The sequence below is a fragment of the Apis cerana genome, linkage group LG4, assembly GCF_029169275.1.
Source record: "Apis cerana isolate GH-2021 linkage group LG4, AcerK_1.0, whole genome shotgun sequence".
Lineage (NCBI taxonomy): Eukaryota > Metazoa > Arthropoda > Insecta > Hymenoptera > Apidae > Apis > Apis cerana.
In genome coordinates, this window is record NC_083855.1 from 9,231,767 (window position 1) to 9,256,358 (window position 24,592).

The following is a 24,592-nucleotide window of genomic DNA, read 5'->3' on the forward strand; positions in this document are numbered from 1 at the left end:
AAAGAAGAGGATTTAAAAAAAACTTTTTTTTCCTCTTTCAATCGAATCGAACGATCGTTCGAGGGATTTAATAACGAGGCTATGCGTCATTGAGTGGCTTCATCGTCGAAAAATCATTTCTTCACTACGGTCATTATTTCGAATCGTGGAAAATCGGAATACTACGGTTTAACGTTTTTTTTCAGTCGAATATTTTTTTGGAAAGGCTGCATACGATTCGATGTAATACATATACGTATAACGTATGCGTAGAAGAAGAAGGCGTGATTTTAAAATTTTGATTGAAAAAAAGACTTTCCGTCGAAGATGACGAGGATAAATGCTTGGATCATAATTTTTTGAAAATAAAGTTGTGCAGAAAGATGAAAGTTAGCAGATACGCTGATACTCGTATATATCACTGGAGGACCCACTCGTAGGGAGTGTCAGGTTCATATAGTTCATACATCATCGAGGAAAATAATCTTCACGAAGTATAACAAATATATATATATATATATTTTTTCGTAGTTGACTCTTTTTGATGGCTCTGCAACTTTCCACCCTTCTTCGATTTAATTCGAAGAGAAATCTGGCAAAGACAGCGGAAAATTGCAATATGTAAGACAATAATAGAACAGAAAATTTACTTCTTTAAAAAAAAATATAATAAATCTATTTAAGATTGTTCGATTTTTCTTATATTATCAGAAAAAAATAACTTACCTTAGAATTGACAATCAGAGACATTTCTTTCAATTTCTTTATGATGCCACGACGTGTTCGTTCTTGATTAATGTTCTCAAGTATCCAATCGATGACATCTAAACAAAAATATATATATATAGATTTAGAAAAAAATTATCTTTAATAGTTGTGGCTAAAGTATTTCAGCGAAATACGTGCTATTTATATTCAATCAATATTATCCCCCGAATTGAATCGTAGAAAAGAGAAGGATAACTGGACCATCGCAGGGATACGTGATTGGGTTAGCTGATAAATGAAGACGTTGTTACCAATAATTCGATATTATCGACGATTCTCTAGCATCTACCAATTTCATAATATCAAAGATCATAGGTTAAAAGAGTTCCATCCTACCTGACTACAATAACTGATAAACTTTTTTTTTTAATAAAGACGTCCTAGTTTCCTCAATTTTCCAGCTATATCGATTATATTATATTAGATTTTACACAAATTGTACGAAACGAGACCTTTCAAATTTTCCTTTGAATGTATTTAACCGCTATACTCAGAGCAGCATCCTGAATATTTTTTTGACCACTCTCGGAAAATAAAAATTTTCCTAAATTTAATAAAAAAAATTTCATTCAAACACACCTTGGATGCAAGTTAAGAATCCGGCCAACCGGATCCGACAAATTGAAAAATATCGAGGAGAAGTTGCGGGTTAAAAGAAGCCCCGTAAATCATAGCGAGAGAGGCAAGGTCGAGGAGAGGCAACGTACCTTGGGGATACTTGTTAGTCTGATGTTCCATAAAGAGAGTGCGTAACTCGTCCTCTTGGGTTTCGGTCCAGAGGTTGCGCGAAACTTTCTTGTTATCCGTTTCCGCGTTGTAACCCTCGACGACCTCGGTCGCGTCACGAGTGGTCTTCCAGAAGAGCAGCTCCATGTACGCTTTCCGGTTCTTCTGCGCGACTTCGATGAAACGGCGGATTATGAAGACCGCGAACTTTTGCAGTTCCTGTGAAGGGGGAAGATATCTAGTGGATAGGGATGCAACCGTATTTCTTCCGTTGAACGACACGCAGAAAGAAATGTAAATACGACGACCAAGTTTTCGCCGAGTTAGGAGGGAAACAGCATCCTCCGGGTGAAATATCATTGGAAAATATTTTCCACGAGCAATTACAGGGTAATTATAGAAATTTTCTAACCTTGTGACCGCGGTGCTTGGACTCGAGGATTCTTTGAAAAACTCGGAACATCGACGCTTGGAACATCATTCCTGGCATCTTGCAGTCCCACGCTATCCGATGAAGCATCTTGTTCACGTAATGATTCACCTCGTCCGTGTTCTTGTCAAATTGTTGCAGCAGGATCAGCATTGCTCTCACGACCTTCACATTCGCGAATCTTGAAAGAAAATCGTTCAAACAACGATATTAATATTACTCGCGTTTGTTATTAATTATTAGTATTACCTGTGGACGAAGTCGGAAAATTTGAAATCGGTTTCCACCACCGTGGAATATGGCTCGGCCTCCCTTTCTTCGTCATCGTCCTCGTCATCTAAAGGAACGCACATTACATATTCAACAATTTCATTCAGGAAATTGCATCGAAATATTTTTCTCCTCCATTCTTTTTTACCTGACTCGTGGTTAAGAAGACTTTCGACATTTTCCTCCCGCTGCTTTCCTCGGCTTTCCGCAACATTTTCCTCTTCGATTACTGAAAACAGGAACGAATGAATATTCCTCGCAACGCATCTCTCGAAACGCGTATCGGGAGGGGGTTGAAATAAATCGCGTGTCTCGCCACACGCGAAAAAATACACGCGGTCGAAAAAAAGGGAGTTTGGTTTGGAAACGCCATAAAATCTCGATACGATCGAATCCATCGAATTCGAGGGAAAGTTTCATCATCGAGCGATCGAGTAAAAATAGAACGTTAGCGAGATCCGTGCATCGCGGCCGACCGTTGTGGCGTGGCTGGTGGCGTGAAAACATGGCAACGACACGTGCAAAATTTCGAAACGCGCGCGACACTATTTCTTCGTGGAGGCGGGCACGAAAATTCCCGCAAACAATTGCCAACCTTCCCCTGAATACAGAGAGGACCGACCACGAGTCTCGCGGCCACTCTATTGAATTCGACTGGAGGAGAATCAATGGACGCCGGGGGATGGTGTGCTTTTTCGAACCGTTCCGTGTCCCAGACTCGACAAATCGTAACGTCGTGCTTCGAAAGTGGCGATCCTGCGATCGTTCGTTAAAAATCTATTAAAAAAAAAAAAAAAAAGGAAGAAAGAAAGAAAAAAAAGAATCGAGCCACGTGAATAGGAGAAAAGAGAAGCGGAGATCGCGGTTGGATTAATTTACGCGAAAAAAATTTCGAAAACGGTTTTTGAAAACGACGAAAACGAAACGAAAACAGTGATTCTCAATCTTACGAGGATTATATCACGGTTTTTCATCGAAAAACGAATCTAAGAAGAAAAAATATCGAGAGTTATTATCGAGTAAGTTCAGAATTATTTAGCTTTGGAATTTTTTACCCTCGAGTGTGTTCTTATTAAAAACAGATGTAACAAGATATCATTTCATTCGTTTTAATATTTTACTAGGTGATACTATTGATTCTTTCATTGAATGAAATTACAAGAAATTAGAATCGACCATGAAAAATTATTCTTCCCCGTTCTCGGTGATCGAGGTCAAGGAAAATGAAAAAAAAAAAGGAAAAAATTACTACCAAGTTATTGTATCAGAAGGAGCACGAGTCAAGAGAAGTTGGAGAACACTGAAACAGAGCAGAGCGTTCACACGTGTACGCGGTAATGCAGAATCCGATCGAATCGGATCCCGTAGGTTCCCTGTCCTCCCTCTTGTTTTTTTCTCTGCATTGCGGACAACCCGACCGGCGAATTAAGCGGCCGTGGAAAGACGATTACATTTTCGACTAGTCCGCCGAGGCGGGCACAGGCTAGATACGATGGCCAGGGAAAAATTGCACACGGTGGAACCGACGATTGGATCGGCACAAAGCTTCGTTACGGGGCAAATTTTCTAAGGCTTCGCGGCCGCTATCCTTTTTCCTCGCTTTATGAAAGTCACGCTAGAGCGAGCCACGATTCGTCTCTGCCCTTCCAACGTCTCTCTGATCGTTAACTTTTCGAAATAATAACTTTTTTCTTTTTCCCGTTCGAAAAATTCCCGTTTAAAAAATTTTTACACACGAGGATCTGAAAGTTAATTCAAGGTTGAAATTTCGTTTTGTATCGTCTTTTAATGCATTCGAGGACGTGGAATTTTTCAAACCGAAAGTTAGGAATATATCAGATGTAAATTTTTGTTTAAAAGTAACCGAGTCAAGTATTTTAAATCATCGTGTAAAGTTTTTGTTTTAAACGTGTCGTGTTGTTACAGCCAGAGAAAAGTTTTCTCGCCTTCCGAAGAATTCAGTTTGCTCAAGTGACGTTGACGGCGATGCTATTTTAACCTAAAGTTTTAATTGTTCCCTTCCGTGGTCTTTTGAGCTCGCCTCTGAACACCGGTTCAGAGATAAAATAAAATTCGCGAAGAATTTTCATCTGAAATTGAAAATCTTAGTAGAGAAAGAATTAGAAAGGTAACGTTTCACGACGATAGAAACTAACTCATTGTGGTTTAACCGTTCATATTTTCAATTGTTGCATATAATTTTTAAAGAGAGTCACAGACGATCAAAGATGATATTTAACGTGAAATTTCAATACCAATAATAATGTAATAAATTCGCTTAAACCAAAATATTTCACACGTTGTAAAATTTTAATCGGTAAAAATATCCATTTAAAATATTTTTCAACCAATAGTGTTAAAATCGAATTTCAAAAACATTGTGAAACGAATGAACCTACCGCAATATCGAATATTACAAATATTATGTTATATTAACGCAATTGTATTATTATAATATACACGGTATATCAAAGTTTTATAAACAAATATTATTGAAACGCTGGAAAAAAACGATTAACGTTGATCAGACTCGATAATGAGATATCGTTTGAGAAAGAAAAAGAAAAATAATATTGCTTACGATACAATTGCTTTACGTAATTTTATTACAATTTTTATCTCTCGTGCACGTGAGATAAAATAATAATATATTAATCCAGATTCATTGAAACAAGCGTACCAATCGAATCTACGTAAACTCCACGTAGATGGCGAATTTACAATTTTATCTCTGCTCGTGCGTCATCGACACGCACGTAATCGTACATCCTTCGATCATCGAAGGAAACACCCGTTGGAAAATTATGAATTTCTGAAAAATTCAAGAGCGAGCGAGACGAGCGTTATTTATTTTCTACGAAATCGAATAAAGGCATTAATCTCGTTTGTTTGGCCACTTGCGCGTGAAGAATTTAATAATGTCCCTTCCGCATTTCATTTCGCGTGGAGGACCGAGTCACGAATTAACGATGCACACCACTGTGCTGAAAAATATCTTCGAGGAAACGCGATCCTATTGATAATTCGATAAAGGAGGATTATTTAAAACGTCTCAACGAGGAGTGTGTTTAAAAAATTGTTAAATACACGTTGTGAAAAATCTCTTAAAAAGATGCAGCTTTGATTATTCAAGAAAGAACAATGGATAAATATTAACTTTCTTAACTTTTTTTTTAAAGTTGCTTGCCACTGGTGGTAAATGATGAAGAAATAAATTCGAAAGGGAATCTGTTAATAAATAAATTCAGGATTAATTTATTTAAAACTGATGGACCCGTATGCATTATGGAGTGTCTGTGTGTAAAGCGAAGCGTACACTTGGAAATATTTTCAGAAAACTTTGCTTGCCAATGTAAATATGCAAATGATGTTTCTCTTGTTTCCGAAATGTTTTCCAATGTTTTTCCAAAACAGTTTGCAGTTATGTTTGCAAACAACTGTTTGTAAACAAATATCCGTGCCTCCTTCGCGTTTGCAAAAGGGGGAAAATAATGCTTCTTGTCATCCATTTCAAATGAGTACCAAGAAACAAAGTTCTGCAAGTGTCTGCAAATATTGTTGCCCAAGGAGCAATTTGGCTCATGGAATTTCACTATGTATAATTTTGCGGTTTAAATAGAGGGAGCTTCTGCTCGAATTTTCTGCTCGAGACGAGCTTATTACGAATATTAGAAAAACTTTTCAACAAAAATAGTCACAAGTGTGAGTGGGAATCCGTGTTATTAATATTAATAAAAAGAAAGAAAGAAAGAAAGAAAAGATTCTTGCGGATTGTTTTTTCGTTGGACAATCTATTTTACGGTTTAATTTCGATTTTGTCGAAATTAATATTTCTGTAATCATGTGCTGCCGTTGTCAGTGAGGAGAATCAATATCTTGAAATATTTATCGCCTCCATTCATAGTCACCTATTCGAACGTATTCGGCGGTCACAAAATGGGAATTTAATCCTTATTACAATGGAAACGTTGTTAGTTGTTCATTTCTGATTGAGAATCGTTCGAATTTTAATCGATTCTATCGTCATTGTAATTAAAAAAAAAAAACCTTTTAACTTTGAATATCGAGAATAGGGAGAACGAACGAGAAACACATTTGTTTTTATTTTTGTGCAATGATATTTTCTCTGTTAGTGTTCATTGTTTATATTTATTCGTACGATTGTAAATTATACGCTCGAATTCTGTTAACTGGCCTAATCTTGAAATATAATCTTGTTAGGTGCAAGATAGTTATAATGTAATTCATAGGTACTAGAATTAATAAAGGGCTCGAACTCTATCTAGGGATTGCATATCTATATCAACAGTTACGAAACTGAACACGTTCGACAATGTTCGAGGCTCTTTCAGATATTAGAAACAATATACAGGGTGTTTTGCTTTAATCCACTCGGACAGATTTTGGAAAACATAAAGAAATATGAAAAAAGTGTTTTAAACAAAAGTTGTAAGATTGCTAAAATGTTTGTTAAATGTTTATTTTCGATTCGAAAATGATATCACTCTTTAGCGTTAGTCAAAAAATTAATGACACGTTCTTGAGTTTGAGTGAGATCGTTGAAATTTTTATTAGTCGACTTTTGCCAAAGCAAAATATGATCTCCTTGAAATCCAATTTTTCTCAGAGAGATTAAAATGAGACACCCTGTGTACATATGACATATCAATATATCGATTAATTTGATTGATTTCTCGCTTTAGAGTATCTTCGCATGATAATGCAATAAATATTAAAATAATCCCTATTTCAATAAATGTTAATAAATCTTGGTTTTTTTATTTTAGTTTGATATCGATTAGCAAAATTATCTCGAAACGAAATTTATTGTATTTAGGACTTAAAGCAATTTGCTATTTCGTGATACGTAGTATTGTGGAACGTTTAAACAATTTTACACGATACACGGAGTAAGAAACAATGTCTCATTGCCAAAGGCGAGCTCTCATCTGACAGATCAACCATTTATGCATGTACGTGTATCCGTGTACATTCTCTCGGATCAACGATTACCAACGGTGCATGGCCAAAGTCTGCCGATAACTTAGGTTATGTCTCGTTACAGGCTTATCGATCGTCTCGACAATTCTATGGTGACGTATAATGGTGCACCTGCGTGTACACAGGTGCGTGTGTATGTATGCGTATACAGGTGTCCCAACTATACAAAGACGATTTACACGCGATTATAGTGTTGCTCTTAACACGTCCATGACGATAGAATTTCGACGTATCATTGCTCTATCTAAAGATTCTCATCTGATATTCTGATCCGAAATTACATTGGCAAGGATTATTATTTTATTGCAAGCATCGGATCTATTTTGAGAGAAATATATGTATATATATATTTCCGATAGTCTCGTTGAATTTTACTTTCCCATTAATTTACGCGCGAACACAAAAGAATCTTTGTTAATTAAGGTTTAACCACTCTCGAAAATTCTGTAATTTGATTATGAATATTAATATCTTCTCGAATGTTTATATGTAAAATTTTATCGAAGTTTTAAGTTGAGAAAATTTAATATAATTATACAAAATCTGTAATAATATAACGAAGATTGACGTTCATTTATAATGCCACCAGCAATTTCAAGCAATTTTATGAATCGAAGAGCTTTATATTTAACCAACCTAGAACTACCTAGAACTACTTAGATATATTTTGATGTTGAAAATAAGGAAAATAGATCAACTGCGTTATTTATCTCAAGAAAAATAAAAAAGATCGAAAACAAATAAGTTAGAAGACATCGTAAATCGAATATTCATTAAACTTTGAATAAAATATATCGATGTAATCTGCCTTCCAATTTTAGGAACTTCTGAAATACGTCTTGATATAATTGAGAGAAGGATATATCTATAGAACCTCTAGTAATTTACCAAAGTATTCGTACTATAGATCTTTTGGAACAAACGAGAAGAAGCAATTCAATTATTAAAGTTTAATCTGTAACTATGCATTGTGTTCAGAACTGATCCAATTAATCGGATCTATTTAGTTATCTGGAACCAGTAAATAAGACGAATCTATTCCAGAATTGATTTCAATATATTCTGACAGTTCGTTTCATCGATCTTTCCCAATTCAATATCTTTCCCTGAAATTATTTCTATTTCTTTCCACAATCGAGTAAAATGTGAACTGACATTATGAAAAAGGGCAAAGTTACGACTGGTTAAAATTAAACATTCCAACGAATATAAAACCGAATGAATAATAAAATAGGCATTATTCTGAATGTAAATGCTTAAAACGTACAACAGTCGTACATTTTCGCAACAAATGTTCCACAATACGTACTTCAACCCGAGAAAGTAAACTAATTTATTAAACGTGCCACAGTAGATGAAAATAATTTAATACAATATCTATAATTTCCCGAAGATTTATCGTGCAAATTAAATTTATCGCGGCGTGATTAATGGCAATGATTATACCAACATTTATTCAATTTTTAAATCATTTTAACACACAAATATAATTCTTATTGATAACAAATATAAACGAATGATGCACGTATAGGACTAATAAAAATTTTAAATATTTTTATTATCCTATATAAAGATTCGTATTATAATTTTTGTAATATTGATATCGTTATATAAATATTGGACAAATATAACGTTATATTTATTTAACGAATCAAATAAAAGAAATATGACTCGAAATATTCGATCAATATATTTTCATAAGTTTTAAAATTAGAAATAGTGAAGTCTAAAAATTAAATACGAACAATTATTGTAAATTGTACTTTTACTTCAATAATTATCTTCGTTTCTAATAATTATAACTACGCAATAACATAATAATACATAAATAAAACTTTTACATCTGACCAGTAATAATATTGAATTACTGTAGGAAAATTGATAGTTATTACACTGTGAATTATAGTACTTGCATAAATTGGTACGTGCGATTCTCATATAGAAGAATATACAAAAGTTCATCAATTTTCATATCAGATGGGATAATTTTTTCCTCGATAATAATAAGATTATTTCAGGTAATAAGATTATTTGTTCCACGAAATAATTTACATTTCAAGAAATACTGGTCGTACAAGACATGTTGAATGCATTGCACTACCCGGTTTATAGTCTGCTATCATGAGTTTTATGCACGCTCATTACATTTCATTCTAACTTCTATCTGTAATATATCACTCTTTATTACCTACTACTGCTTCCTGTTACTTTATACTTTTCTGTTTATTCGTATATATTTGTTATATCTTTTTTATTTCGACATAAATACATCGTGCTGATAAAATATTCAATACGTAAGTAACATTTTAATATATCTCTAGAACCAACCATATATTTAAAATGAATGTACGTTTTAGTTTTATTTATTCTTTTTTTTTTATATATATATATTGTTTTATGATATTAAAATATTTTCTATTAATCTATTAATATTAAAAAAATCTTCTGTTAAACTTTTTAATTCCATCAATATTTCATTTTATATTTCAATTTGCCACTTTTAAACAACTTTAAAAAGTCCTTATCTTTAATACATATTTAATACTTCCACTTACTTCCAGCAAATTATCGCGCATTAATAATAATCTTCCAAGAATTTTAATGCGCATTCCTTGCGATACTTTTTTCTTTTATTCTATTGACGATGGACTGGACGAAAATATTTAACAGAATTATTAAGATACACATTTGAGAATGCAAAGACTCCCGATCGATTTCGTCCAGCCTGTGAAAGCGTTCGTTTTATTCGTCACTTTCGCGATTTTATTTTATAAAATAAACACTATCGAAGAAAAAGTAGGGTACAATAGCCGTGACAAATATTTAATTAATATTTTTAGAAAAATTTGTTCCTCCCATCGATTCCCTTCCAATTCTCTCGCGCCATCAAAAAACAAAAAGAAAGAACGAAAGAAATAGAAAAAAGATCTAATAAACAAACACCACCAAACACAAATCACTCAACATCCACCCGTATCTAATCCCATCCCCTCGAACAAGCGAGGATTGTACGTATTAATTGTAACACGGTCTGCGCACAGATAATATTCCACGACAACAAATTATAATTAGCATGCTCGGGTGCTCCACGCTTACTTGATACCGATCTCTCGTTACAACCGCGATCCTGATTCTCGAAACATTAAATTAGCCGGTATCGCGAGCGTGAACACGAGGGCGAAGCATTATACGATTCCGTTACACGGCCAGTGAGGAGGGGAGGGGAGCGTAATAAGTGTTGCCTAACGTTGCACGTGCACGTTGTACACGGTGGCCAAAGTAAACAAGGCTCGAGCCTATCGAGAAGTTGCACGGGTTGAAAATAAGTACGCAGGGGGGTGAGATGGATAGATAAAAAGGGGGGAAGAGAGGGGTGGAGGAAGGTGGAGGGGGAAGGGATGAAGGGTAACTCGGTTTATTGTAGCCGGGACGGAAATTCTCGCCGCTCCGAGCCCAGGTGTAATTTGCGAGGAGATAATAACCGGCGACCATGGTATCGAGCCTCTCCTCTTTTTTATTCACACTATGTATTGCATTTAAAAAAGGCAATCTCCGAAATAATTTGCGCGGGATCGGGCGGTCGCTATTTTTTTCTTTCTTTCCTCTTTTTTTTTCCCCCTCCAAAGCGAATGGATGCACGAGTTTTCCCCGGAAATAACGCGGAAAGAGTAAGTGGCGGAAGCGGACAGAAACCAGATAGTAACCGCGCTCTCATGAACGAAACGGTTTACAACAACCGGGATATTTGTTGTTCAACTGTGTAATATTGCTTGTTGAATATTGTATGCTTTTCCAGATAATTTGTTACGCGCGAGTCTAATTTCAACTCGTGAAAACATGTAAAATTGGATTATTTTGTATTAATAAGAACCGTATAAATTATATGGAATTAATAGCAGAAAATATATTTTTCTTTCTTTCTTTTTTTAACGAAATCAGAAAGGATACCGAACTTTTTCGAAAAGGTGAATCGTGCCATTTCTTCTATATAGCATAATTCTGCGGTATCACGTTGCTTTCAATTCTCTAATCAAAATCTTAATAAAATGAGTCTTCGTCGCTGCTTCATTCGCTGACTTAACAAATAAATTTCATCCTATTTCTAGAAAATGAACACCTCGCTGGCATGGCAGCGTACGTATTCGTTCGAGGAATGATTTCGAAAATGGCTGCAGGGATAAAACAAATAGAAATAAAATAAAATAGCTCGCCACCATGATATTTTCCATGTTTTTTGAAAAATTATTTGAAAATCTAACGTTTCCTCGACGAGCACAAGTTTCCATTTATCTTTACTATGATAACGTGGTTTCCGTCAAGGTTCAGCTAACCAGCTTATTAACGTAATTAACGCGAAGAGGGCCCTTCCGGTGTCGTCGCGCGAAGAAAAGAGGCTTCGCTCCCTCGCAATTTGATACGCGCCACAAAGCGACCAGCAAGATGACGGTTCTGTACTTTTCTTCCACGAGACGTCCTTACCGGGCCTTTTTTAGAATGCGCTCTTTGTCCGTGTATCACCGCGCGAGGGCTGAAGTTAGAAAGAAAGCTTTGATGCTCGCCGTCCACCGCCCTTTCAATGTAAACGGCCAGCCGAAGTTTTTTTTTTTTCATCCTACATTCAATATACTTTTTAAAGGAACGTTTTAATTTTTGCCCGTTTATTTTCTATTCACACGTGTCTGTCTATAGGTGGCGTTCGCGCACTTGTACAAGTGGGTTGCATATCCCAAGTTAGTTGAAAACTTTTATCAAACTTTTACGAGCAACGATGCACTCTATTTCGGGAACAGGAAATTGAAAAAAGGAAGGTTCCCTTTTTATTTTGGGGGGAGGTTTTCGTTAATTTAATTTAAAAACATCGTGGCAAGTTAAAGCGAAATTTCTTGTATTTGATAAATGATAGAAAGTTTTATAGAGTTGGAGAAAGAAATAGAAAGATTCTATCAGCACGTGGATCAACAGCCCAGTGGATGGTCGTTGATTTATTCGAAAGGTAAAATTTTATACGAGACGTTCTCTCAATTGTGTGGATCCATGCTTGATGAATAGGTTCGGATATATTTCAATCGAAATAGGTATGTAATTTGTATTCAAATTCGCCGTGTTTCATATCTTGTTTACCTTTCTCCTTATCCGAGTGTACTGTCTGGGAAATCGATAGCCTATGTATTATTACCGATTGATCGGATTGAACTGATACCCAGCTTGCCTAGATAATTCACGTCTCAACTGTAATTTGTGAACTAAGACTATAAGACTCGAAAGGGGAAACGAGGTGAATTATTTAGTCGTTCCGTTGAAAAATTTATAACGTACTCGCTTTATATATACTGTCGCAGAGATTTTTCAATTTCGACAGGGATATATTCTAGTATAAGATAATTTTTAACAATAACTTTGTAAATAACGATGGTGTAATTTTATTAAAATTCTTTACGTCGATATGGTTATCGATATCTAGAAAAATCTAGGAAAGAAAACTGAAGGAGTGTCGAAGTAGAAAATTGAAAGGCAACGTTAAACTATCGTTGCAAAAGTTGAGAAGTTGAGAATAGGGTCGGTGGGAGGATGGCAAGCTCTTGTGTGAGCTTGCAATTTGATACGTCTGGCAATCTGACAGCTAAACAGGTTATAAACGGGTAACTTTTACAGTCAACCTGCTGAATAACAATCTCGTGATTTCATTATTACGAATTCAGGATTATATTCTATCGTTTGTTCAAACTTTCAAGAGGTGTGCAAGAAGGAACGTATAAGAAGAAAAGAAAGTTTTTCACTTCCGACGAGCGAGACGTTAGAATTCCGCGTAGCGCGTTACATAATGGCGTATCTAACCGGAAGATCTGTCTGTTTTTTCTTCTTCTCTTTTCGTTTGGAAGAGCAGGAGAAGAAGAAATTCGAAATCGATAACCTCTTCTTTCATTACATTACGTCATGCTATACAATAATACAATTTTTCTGAAAATTCCTCCTTTCGATAGAAATCTAAAAGGAAAAATAAACAAAAATTCTTATTACGAATTCTTTTAATACATATAATATATAGAAAGAATTACATCCATTTCGTTCTCTCATTTCCATTAAGATTCTCTAAACTCGCGATTCTTAAGGAAACAACAAATTTTCCTTTTAAATTAGCCCGTTTTCACCGTGGAGCGATTTTATTGACATTTTTCCAATCACAAAGAGCCGGGTCGTCCGAGCTTTTATTCTCCTTCCTTTCCTCCCCCTCCTCCCAATCGCGATCTTCACCAGGGCTGCAGAAACTGGATTAAAGCCTGGCTGATCTTATCCGCCGACGTGTTAAACCCTCTCGTAGCCGCTTGATCGCCAGAGCAGAAGAAGTCGTCGTTATCGAGTTTTCAATGAAACCCATTGTTGGTTAATACCGAGTCGAATCGATTATTCTCCGACCGTCGTTTTCAAGAATGGAACGCCGATGAAGAAAGCGGGCGAAAGTGCGGATCGTACCATTTTCACATGCGAGTCGAAGACCGATATCCCTTTCTTTTTTCCCTTTTTTTCGAGAAAGAAGAATATAATACCGATACAGATTACCCGCAAGTCACGTTTCCAATGGTCGGTTTTTGTTATCTGACCGAACAGAAGGTTGAGATAAGTTAAAGATACGAGAATAAAATCTTGGAGAGGAGGAGGGGAGAGGTTATATCACCGGTCAAGAGAATCGTGTCGCATGGGATCGGAAGGAATCGATTGGATTGGAAAAATAATGATACTTAAGATGCGTGAGATAATGAGAAGAGGGAACGGACTCTTGAAAGGGCGAGGATCGATCGTGATGTTTTGTGATTTTGGGATGGAAGTAGATAGTATATGGGATATAACGATACGTGACTAAGTAGCAGTTCAAGGTATAAGGTGTAGTAGTAGTATAACTTGGGACAATTCTGACGTACAGTTTTTATCGAAAGAAAAGTGATTAAAAGTTGAACGAAATATAGCTATAATAGCGTAGTTGAACAATTTAGGATATTCAGTTTCGGATATTGACACAATTCAGTAGTATAATCTAGGATAATTCCGACATACGGTTCTACTAATCGTCCACACCGATAGAATTGCAATTTAACGTAGAATCGCTTTCACAGAAATGACGCATTGTTTACGACCATAGCCATAGATAGAGTCACGCTCTATTATTCATCGATTAACCTATAACTTACGCATTATCTTTAATTTGATTAAACCGAATACTATCGTGCTATTCGACCCAGTCCAAGTAAATTAATTAATAACGCAATTCATTACTCGAGAAAAGTATGCTCGATATCGATACGCGCCTCTCCTTTAAATTAAAAACCTGTATTTCATCCGTCAGATCACCGCTTACGACTATATTATCTCACGTACGTGCTTACTCTCGCTCGACTCGACGATTACGATATTCACACGTTTCCAAAAAACAACCAATCAAGCAAAACATTTTATATCCTTCGATTGCACACGAAACTGAAGTAAAAAAGAAAAAAGAGAGAGAGACTAAGGTGTTTATGATCGCTTGACGCTACGAATCCGACTCTCAAGGGTGCAACGAGGGGTTGCCTTGTTCACTCAGGGGTCACCCTACCTCCAGACCAATCTGCTCGTTCCGTGGCAAGCTGAAAATTCTGTATTCAACGGGCGTCACGGTTCGGCACTACTATTAGGCCGGTAACTACTTATTCAAACCGGATCGTTCGAAACCGTCCCTTCCTCCCTCCCTCCCTCCCTTTCTCCCGGCCTGGTTGTCAACGCGATCACGTCCCTGGGTAGAATCCCTCCCCTGCTCCTCCCTCATCCCGTTCCACCAACACCAGATGCGCCACTTCTCCACCAGCATCTCGGTATCGTTACCGGCGGTCCACCACAGGTACCTCAGGCTGCAGTCAGGATTACCAGAACGCGCACAGTATCGGTTTGGATATCGTTATCGGGGGAGAGGAGGGGGTTAACAATAAGACTAATGTCGCTAACGTCACTGCTACGCTCGCCGCTCTTACTAACGACATCATTATCGAACTGGTATCGCTACAGTTATTGTTAGCGGTAACTTTATTAACTCGATGGTCGACGAGCAGAGAGGAGGAGGGTTGAGAGAGAGTGAGAGAGAGAAAGAGGCGTTACAACCTCTGGAACGAACACTGGACCCTGGCTTTACACCGGATTATGCATTTACGTTATGCCCGACTCGACATCGATATCATCGGGATTTAATCTTAACGTTATCGCCGTTCCCGTGATCGCGTCGAGCTAGAAACAGTGTCTCTCATGTCGTTCATCGCTCGTTCTGATTATCTATCGAAAGATTTTCGGTGTAGAGTAAAAAATTTTGACGTTCAATTGTTTCGAATTGTGCGCGAGATAGTAGTTTCAATATCTGATCACTTGTTAAAATATTGATATCAATTATACATGAGAGAGGATTCTACGATTCTACAGAGGGAAATACAAAGATCCGAAAAAATATCGATCAACGTTTAAATTTTTATCCTCTCCCCTTCTCGAAATGATTGAACGACTTTTCGTGTGTGGTGCGTTGTTGAGAAGCACTGGAGGATAACACGAGGTCGACGAGGTTATTATCAAAAACATCTGTGATCGTGGTATTAACGTCTATGACCTCTGGAGGGGCAGTCGTGCAGTTATCAAGAATACGTGGAGTGGCTTCCGTGTAACGAGCAGCTATTACTATCGGTGCACCCACCATTGTCACCGTGACCACTTGACCTAACCTTTTTCCGTAACGATGCTTCGACCTCGCCGCCCCCTCCTCCCTTCCAACAATCTTCCATCCCCCGCCACGTTGTTTAGATGCAGTTTTATCGCTCCCCCTTCCTCCCGGGTCCAGGATCCGGGCGACGACGACGTACTCGGGACAATTCCTGTTGAGTTGGCCAGAGGAATGGGCAACGAGATCGCAAACACGGTTCCGGTTTACGTGTCCCCTGTGTATATCGGCCGGCCATGCTGCCTCCGCTCTTTCCGCTTATTTCGCCTCGTTTGCCGGCCACCGATCCCATCGTATCTCGCGATTCCATCGTGTATATGCGATGGATTGGCGTCTCTTCTTTCTGGCGTCTGAGGTGAGGATCGATTTTGTTAAAGGAAACTCTTTCCAAACATTCCTAGATCGAATATATTTTAGAGTTTTTCTCCAGAAGATGGATCGAATATATACGTTTACGCCATCATTTTTTTTCAGTCGGAAAAGATTTTTATCCCAGTTCCTTTTAGATTATGTTAATTGTTTTGGACAATCTTTTTAAAAGATGGATCGATGGCTGTTCGCGTCTCGAGGGTGTAGATAAAATGGATGGATGAAAGAGGATAGCTCTTGGAAGAGCGTGCTTGTGAGAGAAGATTCAAGGGTAAGAATCTAAGGAAATATTTTTTATTTTTCTAATTGTATGATTTGAATAAAATTTTCAGCGAAGAATTTAGTTTGGAAGTTTTAAAAGGAAACTGTCATAGATCGGTGGAAATATTTTGAAGTATTTTTTGCAAAATTACTAATTCAGAGTATTTTTTTCTTATCGATCTAAAGGAATCATCGTAGGACAGTGATTTATTAGGGGAATAAGATGATCATAAAATTAAATTTATCACTTTAATCGAACAGAATGGTACAATAAAAGAGTATGTCGATTGAAAAATATCCATTTAAATGAATATAATAAAAGTTGAAGCACCGTGAAACCAAATAAAATTCGCAATCCGAGTCCCAAACGAGTTCAAATGGGAAAACTTTGATTAACTTATGAATATTTTCCAGAAATCGTAAAAATAGTTAGATTCCGGTAAATCATGTTGAGATCGAGAAATGCTCGAAATATTATTCAGATTCGATTCGAATCTTCATACGACATAAAATCAGTGTATAAAATTCATAAAGATTTTACAGTTCTTTGTAAAATTGAATCGAATTAGAAATTCAAATGAATCTTTACCTTTTTCCATCCTCGATAAATCCACGTAATTTTAATTTTGATATCTTATATTAAAAATATGATAAAACATACGGATTAAATATTTATCCGTATTAAATATTTTACCAAAAGAAACATTTGAAATTCGCGTCTTTCACGACAGAATTGTCGTCATCTTATTCTTCGAACCGAGAGAACTGTGAACGCACAAGTGGATAACGATGCTCGTCTCAACTAACGAACTTCGTAATTAGTTGAGCCATTGACCGATACGTGTCCACCTTTGGTGGACGGACGACTGTGCGAGGCCACTACGAACGCTCCTTAAAAATAAATTTTTCTTCGCGATCAAATTAAATTAAATCTTAATAAACGCTCATCCTAAAATTCAAAGGATGAAACGTGTATTTCCAAAGAATTCTTCGAATTCCAAAAACCTAGGTTTCTTCAAAATTTTGTTAAACTCTCTTCATTCTAACTTAATTAAATCACGAATTTAATTCGATTAATTTTCACTACTTTAAGAATCATTATTTTCAAGTTGCACAAAAATTGGACGAAACGAAATTATCGTATTTTATATCAAAATATATTTCACCACGATTTCTATCCATCTTTTATATTATCCCATTTTATATGAGGGGACAATAATTCTTGATAGGTATTCGAGTTGTGTGCAATCGTGACATAGTTATTTTTTAACTCGAATCTCAACTATTAGAATCGATTCGACGTTATTAGCGCATAGTTTGCGGTTTCCAATGTCTAACGCAGTAATTAGCTTGTGTATCGGAAAGGTATTATTGGTATTATTATCGGATCAGATACGCGTTGATCAAGGATTCCGCAGTTCATCCTTTCGAAATCTCTCGTAGTTTGCACTCGGTACACTGCCGCGGTTATATATTTTCCGTGTTTAATTACGCGTTAAAGATCTCCCATCTCTGTTTCGAGTTATGCGCGGGATCACATATTCAATTTGGTGATCATAGAATACTCTGGAAATGGGGATGAAATATTAAATGGCACGCTGGTTAAAAAAAAAAAAAGAAAGAAAGAAATTCGATAATTCAATGAAATATTGAAGTTTTTATATTGTACTTTTAATACAAACGTAATGTACAAAAGTACGGAGTTTCTAGAGTTTTTAAATAATTAATTATCCTTTTTAGATGGAATTAAAATTTGTAGATTAAAATTAAGAAATAAATATTTTTATATTGAAAAAAAATTATTCCAAGTTTACGCAATAGTTCATTACGCTTAAGCAAGTTAAATATAAAGCATGATGTATTTTTATATGCAACGTATAAAAAATAAAGTCAATTATCCAAGAAATTGCAGAAATATGTTTCTCGAAATGATCTTGTTTATCAGCATTATCATATCCACTAATAAAACAAATTATCTTGGAATGCAGCGTTCATCTTGAGTACAAATTGCTAACATTTTCCTCCCGGTTATATATTTCATGCAGTTTGTAAGAAGAAGATGCGAAGTTAAATTAGGAAAAGCGTAAGCCATAAAAAATAGTATTACAGAGGATTTCCAAGTTCGACCTACATAGAGTTGAATTATAGTTTGTTCCAGATAAAAGCAAAAATTTAAACTGGATAACCATAAATTGGAAAAATTGTATTCTAAACCTTTTAATTATTTAAATTCATTTAATAAAAAATTTTGCCTTATTTCGCCCTATATTCGTTTTACAGATTTGCAATAATTAAAATATCAAACTATTAAATATAATAAAAATATTTTGACACGTTTGATCAAATAAACAATAATTTTATAATAAAAAAAAAATCGTTCGAAAATTGCAACTGTACACGATATTCCCCCAAATTTCGCAGTTGAAAGCATTCACAAATTTTTCATTTCTATTCACCGCTGTATTCTTTCGATAAAAAACGATAAAAAATCAATATCATTTCGTTATTTTATCAATGAGTAAACAGTATAGAAAAATTTATGCAAGTAAAAGAATCACAGTATGTATAGAAAGAGATATAATACCTATTAATTATTTATAGTAATGTGATATTGATCTGTCTGGCTGGCTTCCACGAGATTGACCATCCGTAAACCCCATATGTAGTACCGCACGGGATTCGAAATGCATGTATGATGCGTTCTATCATTAATGATGTTCGTGTTGCGTAAGACCGCTTATTGTTGAATTAAACGAACGATGTTGATAAATAATGCAATTGTTCCATAATATATATATATATAATATATAAACAATTATTAGATAATTCATGATGGTATAAAATTTTGTTCGTCGAAAATCTCGATATTTCGATTGTAAACGATTTTCATTCGTTATTTCCTAAAACTTGCGTATATGTAACGCGTATCAGAATCACAATCGTTCCGCAAACAGCAATATCATCAAAATGGAATGCCTCGCTAAACGCGATTACTCGCAATTATTAAATAAGGATAATTGATATGACGCGAGGTGAAACCACGTAGCGGCACGGTTGATAATGCCCGAAATTGATAGCGGGGAATTTATAACGAGAAATTATTCAAGTGTTTCAAATGTTTCAAAACTACACGAATATTTCTAAATTCATTAGTTTAATGTTGGCCGGGTTCGAGTCGAGTCGTTCGCGTGTCGTTTCGAGGACGGTTTAATCAATTAAATGCAATCGGCTCCAAACTCTCCGATTCTCTTCGAACTTTCAACATATTTTCGAATAATACTCCTAGACCAAATATTAATTGGCATTAATTTAAAATGTATATATTTGTGCGTAAACTGTATTCGTGTGTAACATCGAAAGGATGTAACAATGAAGCATCAAAGGATCGATCCAAGTCATTAATATGTTCGTCATTTTGTGGATATATATCCTGATGGAAGATCGTTTAATCGATGATTTTTAATATCTACATTATTCGTAGAATTTTTTTTTTTTTCAATTTTATATTCCACGAACGAATGGTTTATACAATTTCGTACGGACACGTACTCTTTACATTCATTGTGCGTATTAAATGTCCGGCGATATTATATGATTCGTGAAAGCATTGCACGTCTCTGCACTTTACGCATGGGAGTTAACACGATTCATTCATTAATTTCTTTGAAAAATTTTGCTGACGCATTACGTGGCCGAAATGCGCATCCCAAAAAATATTTTCAAACAAGGGGATGGTGGAAAACGTTGAAAACCGTGGTCAGCTATTTTTAATGATGACGCGATGACGTTGCTCCTTTTGTATCGTATAATATTGTTTACTGCAAATTAAGCTGATAGTTGATTATCTTCCGTGTACGTGTACATATAAAGTAAAGAAATCGTTCTATATTCAAACTGTACATTTAATATATTCATATTAATAAATGAGAAAATAATATTGAAATTAATTTGGAATTTAAATTTTCGTTCTTATATAATTGAAAATCAAAATTACGATTTCCAAGCTGACACGTTTTGATTGTTATTTTTGTAGTAGAAACAACGAAATCCACGGTATGCATGCTTTATTAATTCATATCCTCGTAATATCGGTACACATTAAAGCCAGTTCATGTTTTAATGCATGAACATTTACATCTTTCACGTTTGCTTAACGACGAAAACCATATCAGGTTCCTTTTATATTTCACTCTGTAGAAAATTTACCAAATTCCATCATCCGATCTCATCTCTTTTTCCGATTACGTACGATTATCATCTTTCCCTCGTTAATAATTATCGAAAAAAATCTTGCGTTTTAAAACATTGACTCTTCCTCTTATTTTTGTCCTATCTTTAGATATAAATTTGCTGTTAACTAAGTTTCAAGCGTTGAAGATCGAGCATTTGAGGTTAGGGTGTGTAGCATGGCCATCCAAAGTTTTGAATTGATCGAGTGTGTCTTGGGGATATCTGTGTAAGTAGTTTACCTAAACTCAATGAAAGATACTGTAGAACAGGGAAAGAATGATTGTTTCGGTTGAAGAATGTAAAGTAAGAATATAAAATAGAGAATGTAGAATAGAGAAAGAAAAATTGTTCCACGTATAATACACGACATAATAACGACACTCGAGCGATCCTCCATAATTTGCAAACGAACTTCATTGTTATAAATATGCTTAAAAAACGACGCGTTTAAAAAAAAAATATGAAGAACAGAAAGATCCGAAAGCATCGCGATTATAGCTGTCAAAAAGTATCGTTGCCATTTAAAAATCCAATGCGCAAAGAGTCATGCGTGACAAGTGGGTGCAACGTTCAAGGGTGGCGCATAGGAAGTTTTATCTGGCCGTGGGGAGTTATTTCACTTTTATCTGAAATTAAAACGTCGCTTTCGCAATTTTTGCAAGGAGGCCGACATTACGCGTGATATCTGCGATCTGGCGCATAGCGGTTTTGCCCATTAACGGTGCGCTGCTCGCGAAATTTAAACGGTTGGAAAACTACGGAAAAATGACACGGAGAATAGAAATTCAAATTAAATGTAGTGGTTCCACCACGGGAATTCAATTGTCTGGATTAATTCGAACGACAATTAATTCGAACAATTTAAGCGTGAAAAAAAGTGGCTTTATTTAGATTCCTTTCATTACCGTGCGGACAATCTAATTCTCTCGTTGATTGATTTTTTATTTTTTTTTCTTTTTTCTTCTTTTTTTTTTTTAACGAACGATCGGCTATTTTGCGATTTTAGATTATTCCATTATCCCATTCCCGAGAAGCTTAATTTTCCGACTAACTCTGCTAAAGATCTACTGTCTATTTTTTTCTTTTTCATTTTCAAAAGTTAGAAGATACGAGTAAATAATCCAATGTAAATCCAAAGAAACGTTTCTCCTCGCACAAAATTTTCGTAGCATAAAACTTCATTACAGCACGGATTATCTAGTAAAATTACTTCGCAAAAGAACACATCTTTCTAGAGAGGAAAAATATTAAACAACATAATCTCCGCGAACATAAAACAATGAAAAATTCTCCGTACACACCAAGTTCGCGGTGCAACTTTATTTACCTTAAAAATATTTCCCACGATTCGAAAACAACGCGCAATACGTTTCCAATATCCTTAATAAATACGTTATTTGTTCAACATCCGCACACGTGACATCGTTTCAAAAGGCAGAAACCCTCGTTCGAAATCATTAGGAACCACGCAAAACGTTCATCTCATGAATAGCGCATTCAATTTCTCCCTTTCATCCGAGATTAAAACGCTCGCCTCGCGTTTTCGTATCACCCTCCAATGAATGATTCCATCGTAACGAGACACTTGCGTTGCCGCATACTCGTACAAATATCTGGGCTGGGAATTCTTTGAACGGGGGAATGCTGTTCCCCGGCTAATGACAGTTATCGTTCGTCGTATTCTCCCCCCAAGCCTCTTTACGACTTTTCGGCGCGTTTAGAGACGACGCTCTAAACGAGGGGGCCAGCGGCCGCAAGCACGGCCGCAGATTAACTCCCCCGCGTTCCCATCATTTTTCTCTATTAGCCAAAGATTTACGAGGCTGTTTCAGCGGCTGGGCTGCGGGAACCGCGTGCAGTTTTCGAATCCCGCGACTTTGGACTTTTTCCAAATAACTGGCCGCGTCGTCGATTAACGATCGTTCGAATACACGTCTGATAACGAAACGCACATTTATGGGAACGCGTTCGATGATTCTTAATCGTGCGGAGGATTTTATATAATTTTAATTTGTCGTTCGGTTCCGTGGATCGAATCTTGAATCTCAGATTTTCAATTGTTCGATACGATTGTTTGTCCCTCGTTTATTCCCCCCGTTTCTGTCTGTCGGCAAGTTTTTGAAGCAAATATAATATTATGCGAGCGAGCAGATTAAAATAATCAAGAGGGGTCCTGATTATCATCCGCTTGGAATTTCAAATTAGTTGCTACGTGCTGCGAGATAAATTGTTTTGAAAGGAAAGAATAGGTATCTAGAATGCACGTATATGAACGAGATATATAATATGTATATATATAACGCTTTTGCACGATCAAAATCAGTAATCCATTTTTATTCGAATAAGAATAATTTGTCATCGTTCAACAAATTTAAATATCCTTTTATAATTTAACGATATTAATAAGATTTATTATAAGAATGGATAAAAATAACTTAATATAATATCGATATTACTTTGGATGCTGTCCTAAAAGGGAGCGAAAAAATAAAAAAAAAAAAAGAGGAAGAGGCGAAATCATGAATACGGAATTTGTTTTTCGACGAGCTTGAAAATGCTCGTTATCTGCGCGAGATAGCCATTATTATCATTGTTTCGGTATTAAAATTAAAATGCGCGCGTGCGAAACGCGAGCATTTTTTTTCTTTTTTTGCATAACAAAAATATTAAAATTTCCTATCGGACAGATTTATCTATACCGTTCAAAAGAATTGTTGAACATTGATCGGCAATAAACGAAACGCGTGCAAAAATTTACGGATATTGGTACACCCTTCAATAATTTCCCTTGTATCCTCCGCGTGAAATATTCTATTCTAGTTTGAAATGTAAACGATTTACAATGCGTAGGGATATTCAACGAGAAATAGGAGCGTAACAATTACCAATTATCGTAGTGAAAAGTGAATTACGAACTATTATACTATTAGAGAAATATATATGAAACGTTAGATTGGTTGTGCAATTCTAGATTTTTATATTTATACAGAAGTTTATCTGGGAATTGCTTTGGGAATTTACAGTAATATACATATGTTAAATTTCATTTTCTTTGGTCCCTGTTCTAGTTATTGCGAAATTAGCAAAGAAAAAAATTTCTGACTACATCGATAAAATTAAAATTAAAATTAAAATCGTTGATAAATGTGAGGAATGTGAAGACTATATTTTAATTGTTCAAAAAAAATTTTATTTAATTTCGATAATGAAAATTCTTAATATAAGTGTATTTAAAACAACTTCCCATAGCACGATATTTTAGTTTACATATGTTCCATTTGTGATACAACCTGTGACATATCAAATAATCTTTTCCATCGTACGAATTTATTCCTCTGTGCGTTAAATGATCACCATTGCACGTTCTAACACAAAATTACGACACGTAAAGATAACATAATAAAATTACTTGTCAAATGTAATATGTATGAAATATATGAATACATCTCGCATAATTTACCATATTGTTTACATATTTCTTGTTACATATTTGGACGCGTTTTATCTGCATAAATAACGGCAGCCTCGTGTTAATCAACGAGGCATAGAAAATACTTTTTCATGCTAACCGATCTCTTGATTGAATATGCAAATGCGCCTCTACATTTATTAGAACGTCCCCGCCCTGTAAATTTCTCCCGATAATGTTCCCTCCCGTATATTAAATGGCGAGAACGTTGAACGTGTAAAAATAACAACAAAATAACAATGGAGATACTTGCCTTTAAAGATAAAAGCGGCAAGGTGTTCGAAGGCGTGGACGAGAAATCGCGTTATTACAAAAATACACACCCCTCTCTAAAAATAATTCCCTGTATCGCTCCGCGAAA

General features: G+C 35.7%; 1 protein-coding gene across 4 annotated transcripts in view; it reads right to left on the minus strand.

The window, feature by feature from the left end:
- LOC107996069 (protein timeless homolog) overlaps window positions 1–24,592 on the minus strand; it is a 178,469-nt gene that overhangs the window by 12,164 nt on the left and 141,713 nt on the right. For all 4 annotated transcript variants that reach the window (XM_062073999.1, XM_062073998.1, XM_062073996.1 and 1 more), the window contains exons 16-20: window positions 2,322–2,402; window positions 2,153–2,240; window positions 1,886–2,084; window positions 1,455–1,692; window positions 706–803 (exon numbers count right to left, since the gene is read on the minus strand). In XM_062073999.1, coding sequence (XP_061929983.1) covers window positions 706–803; window positions 1,455–1,692; window positions 1,886–2,084; window positions 2,153–2,240; window positions 2,322–2,402 — 704 coding nt within the window. The remainder of the gene's footprint in view (window positions 1–705; window positions 804–1,454; window positions 1,693–1,885; window positions 2,085–2,152; window positions 2,241–2,321; window positions 2,403–24,592) is intronic.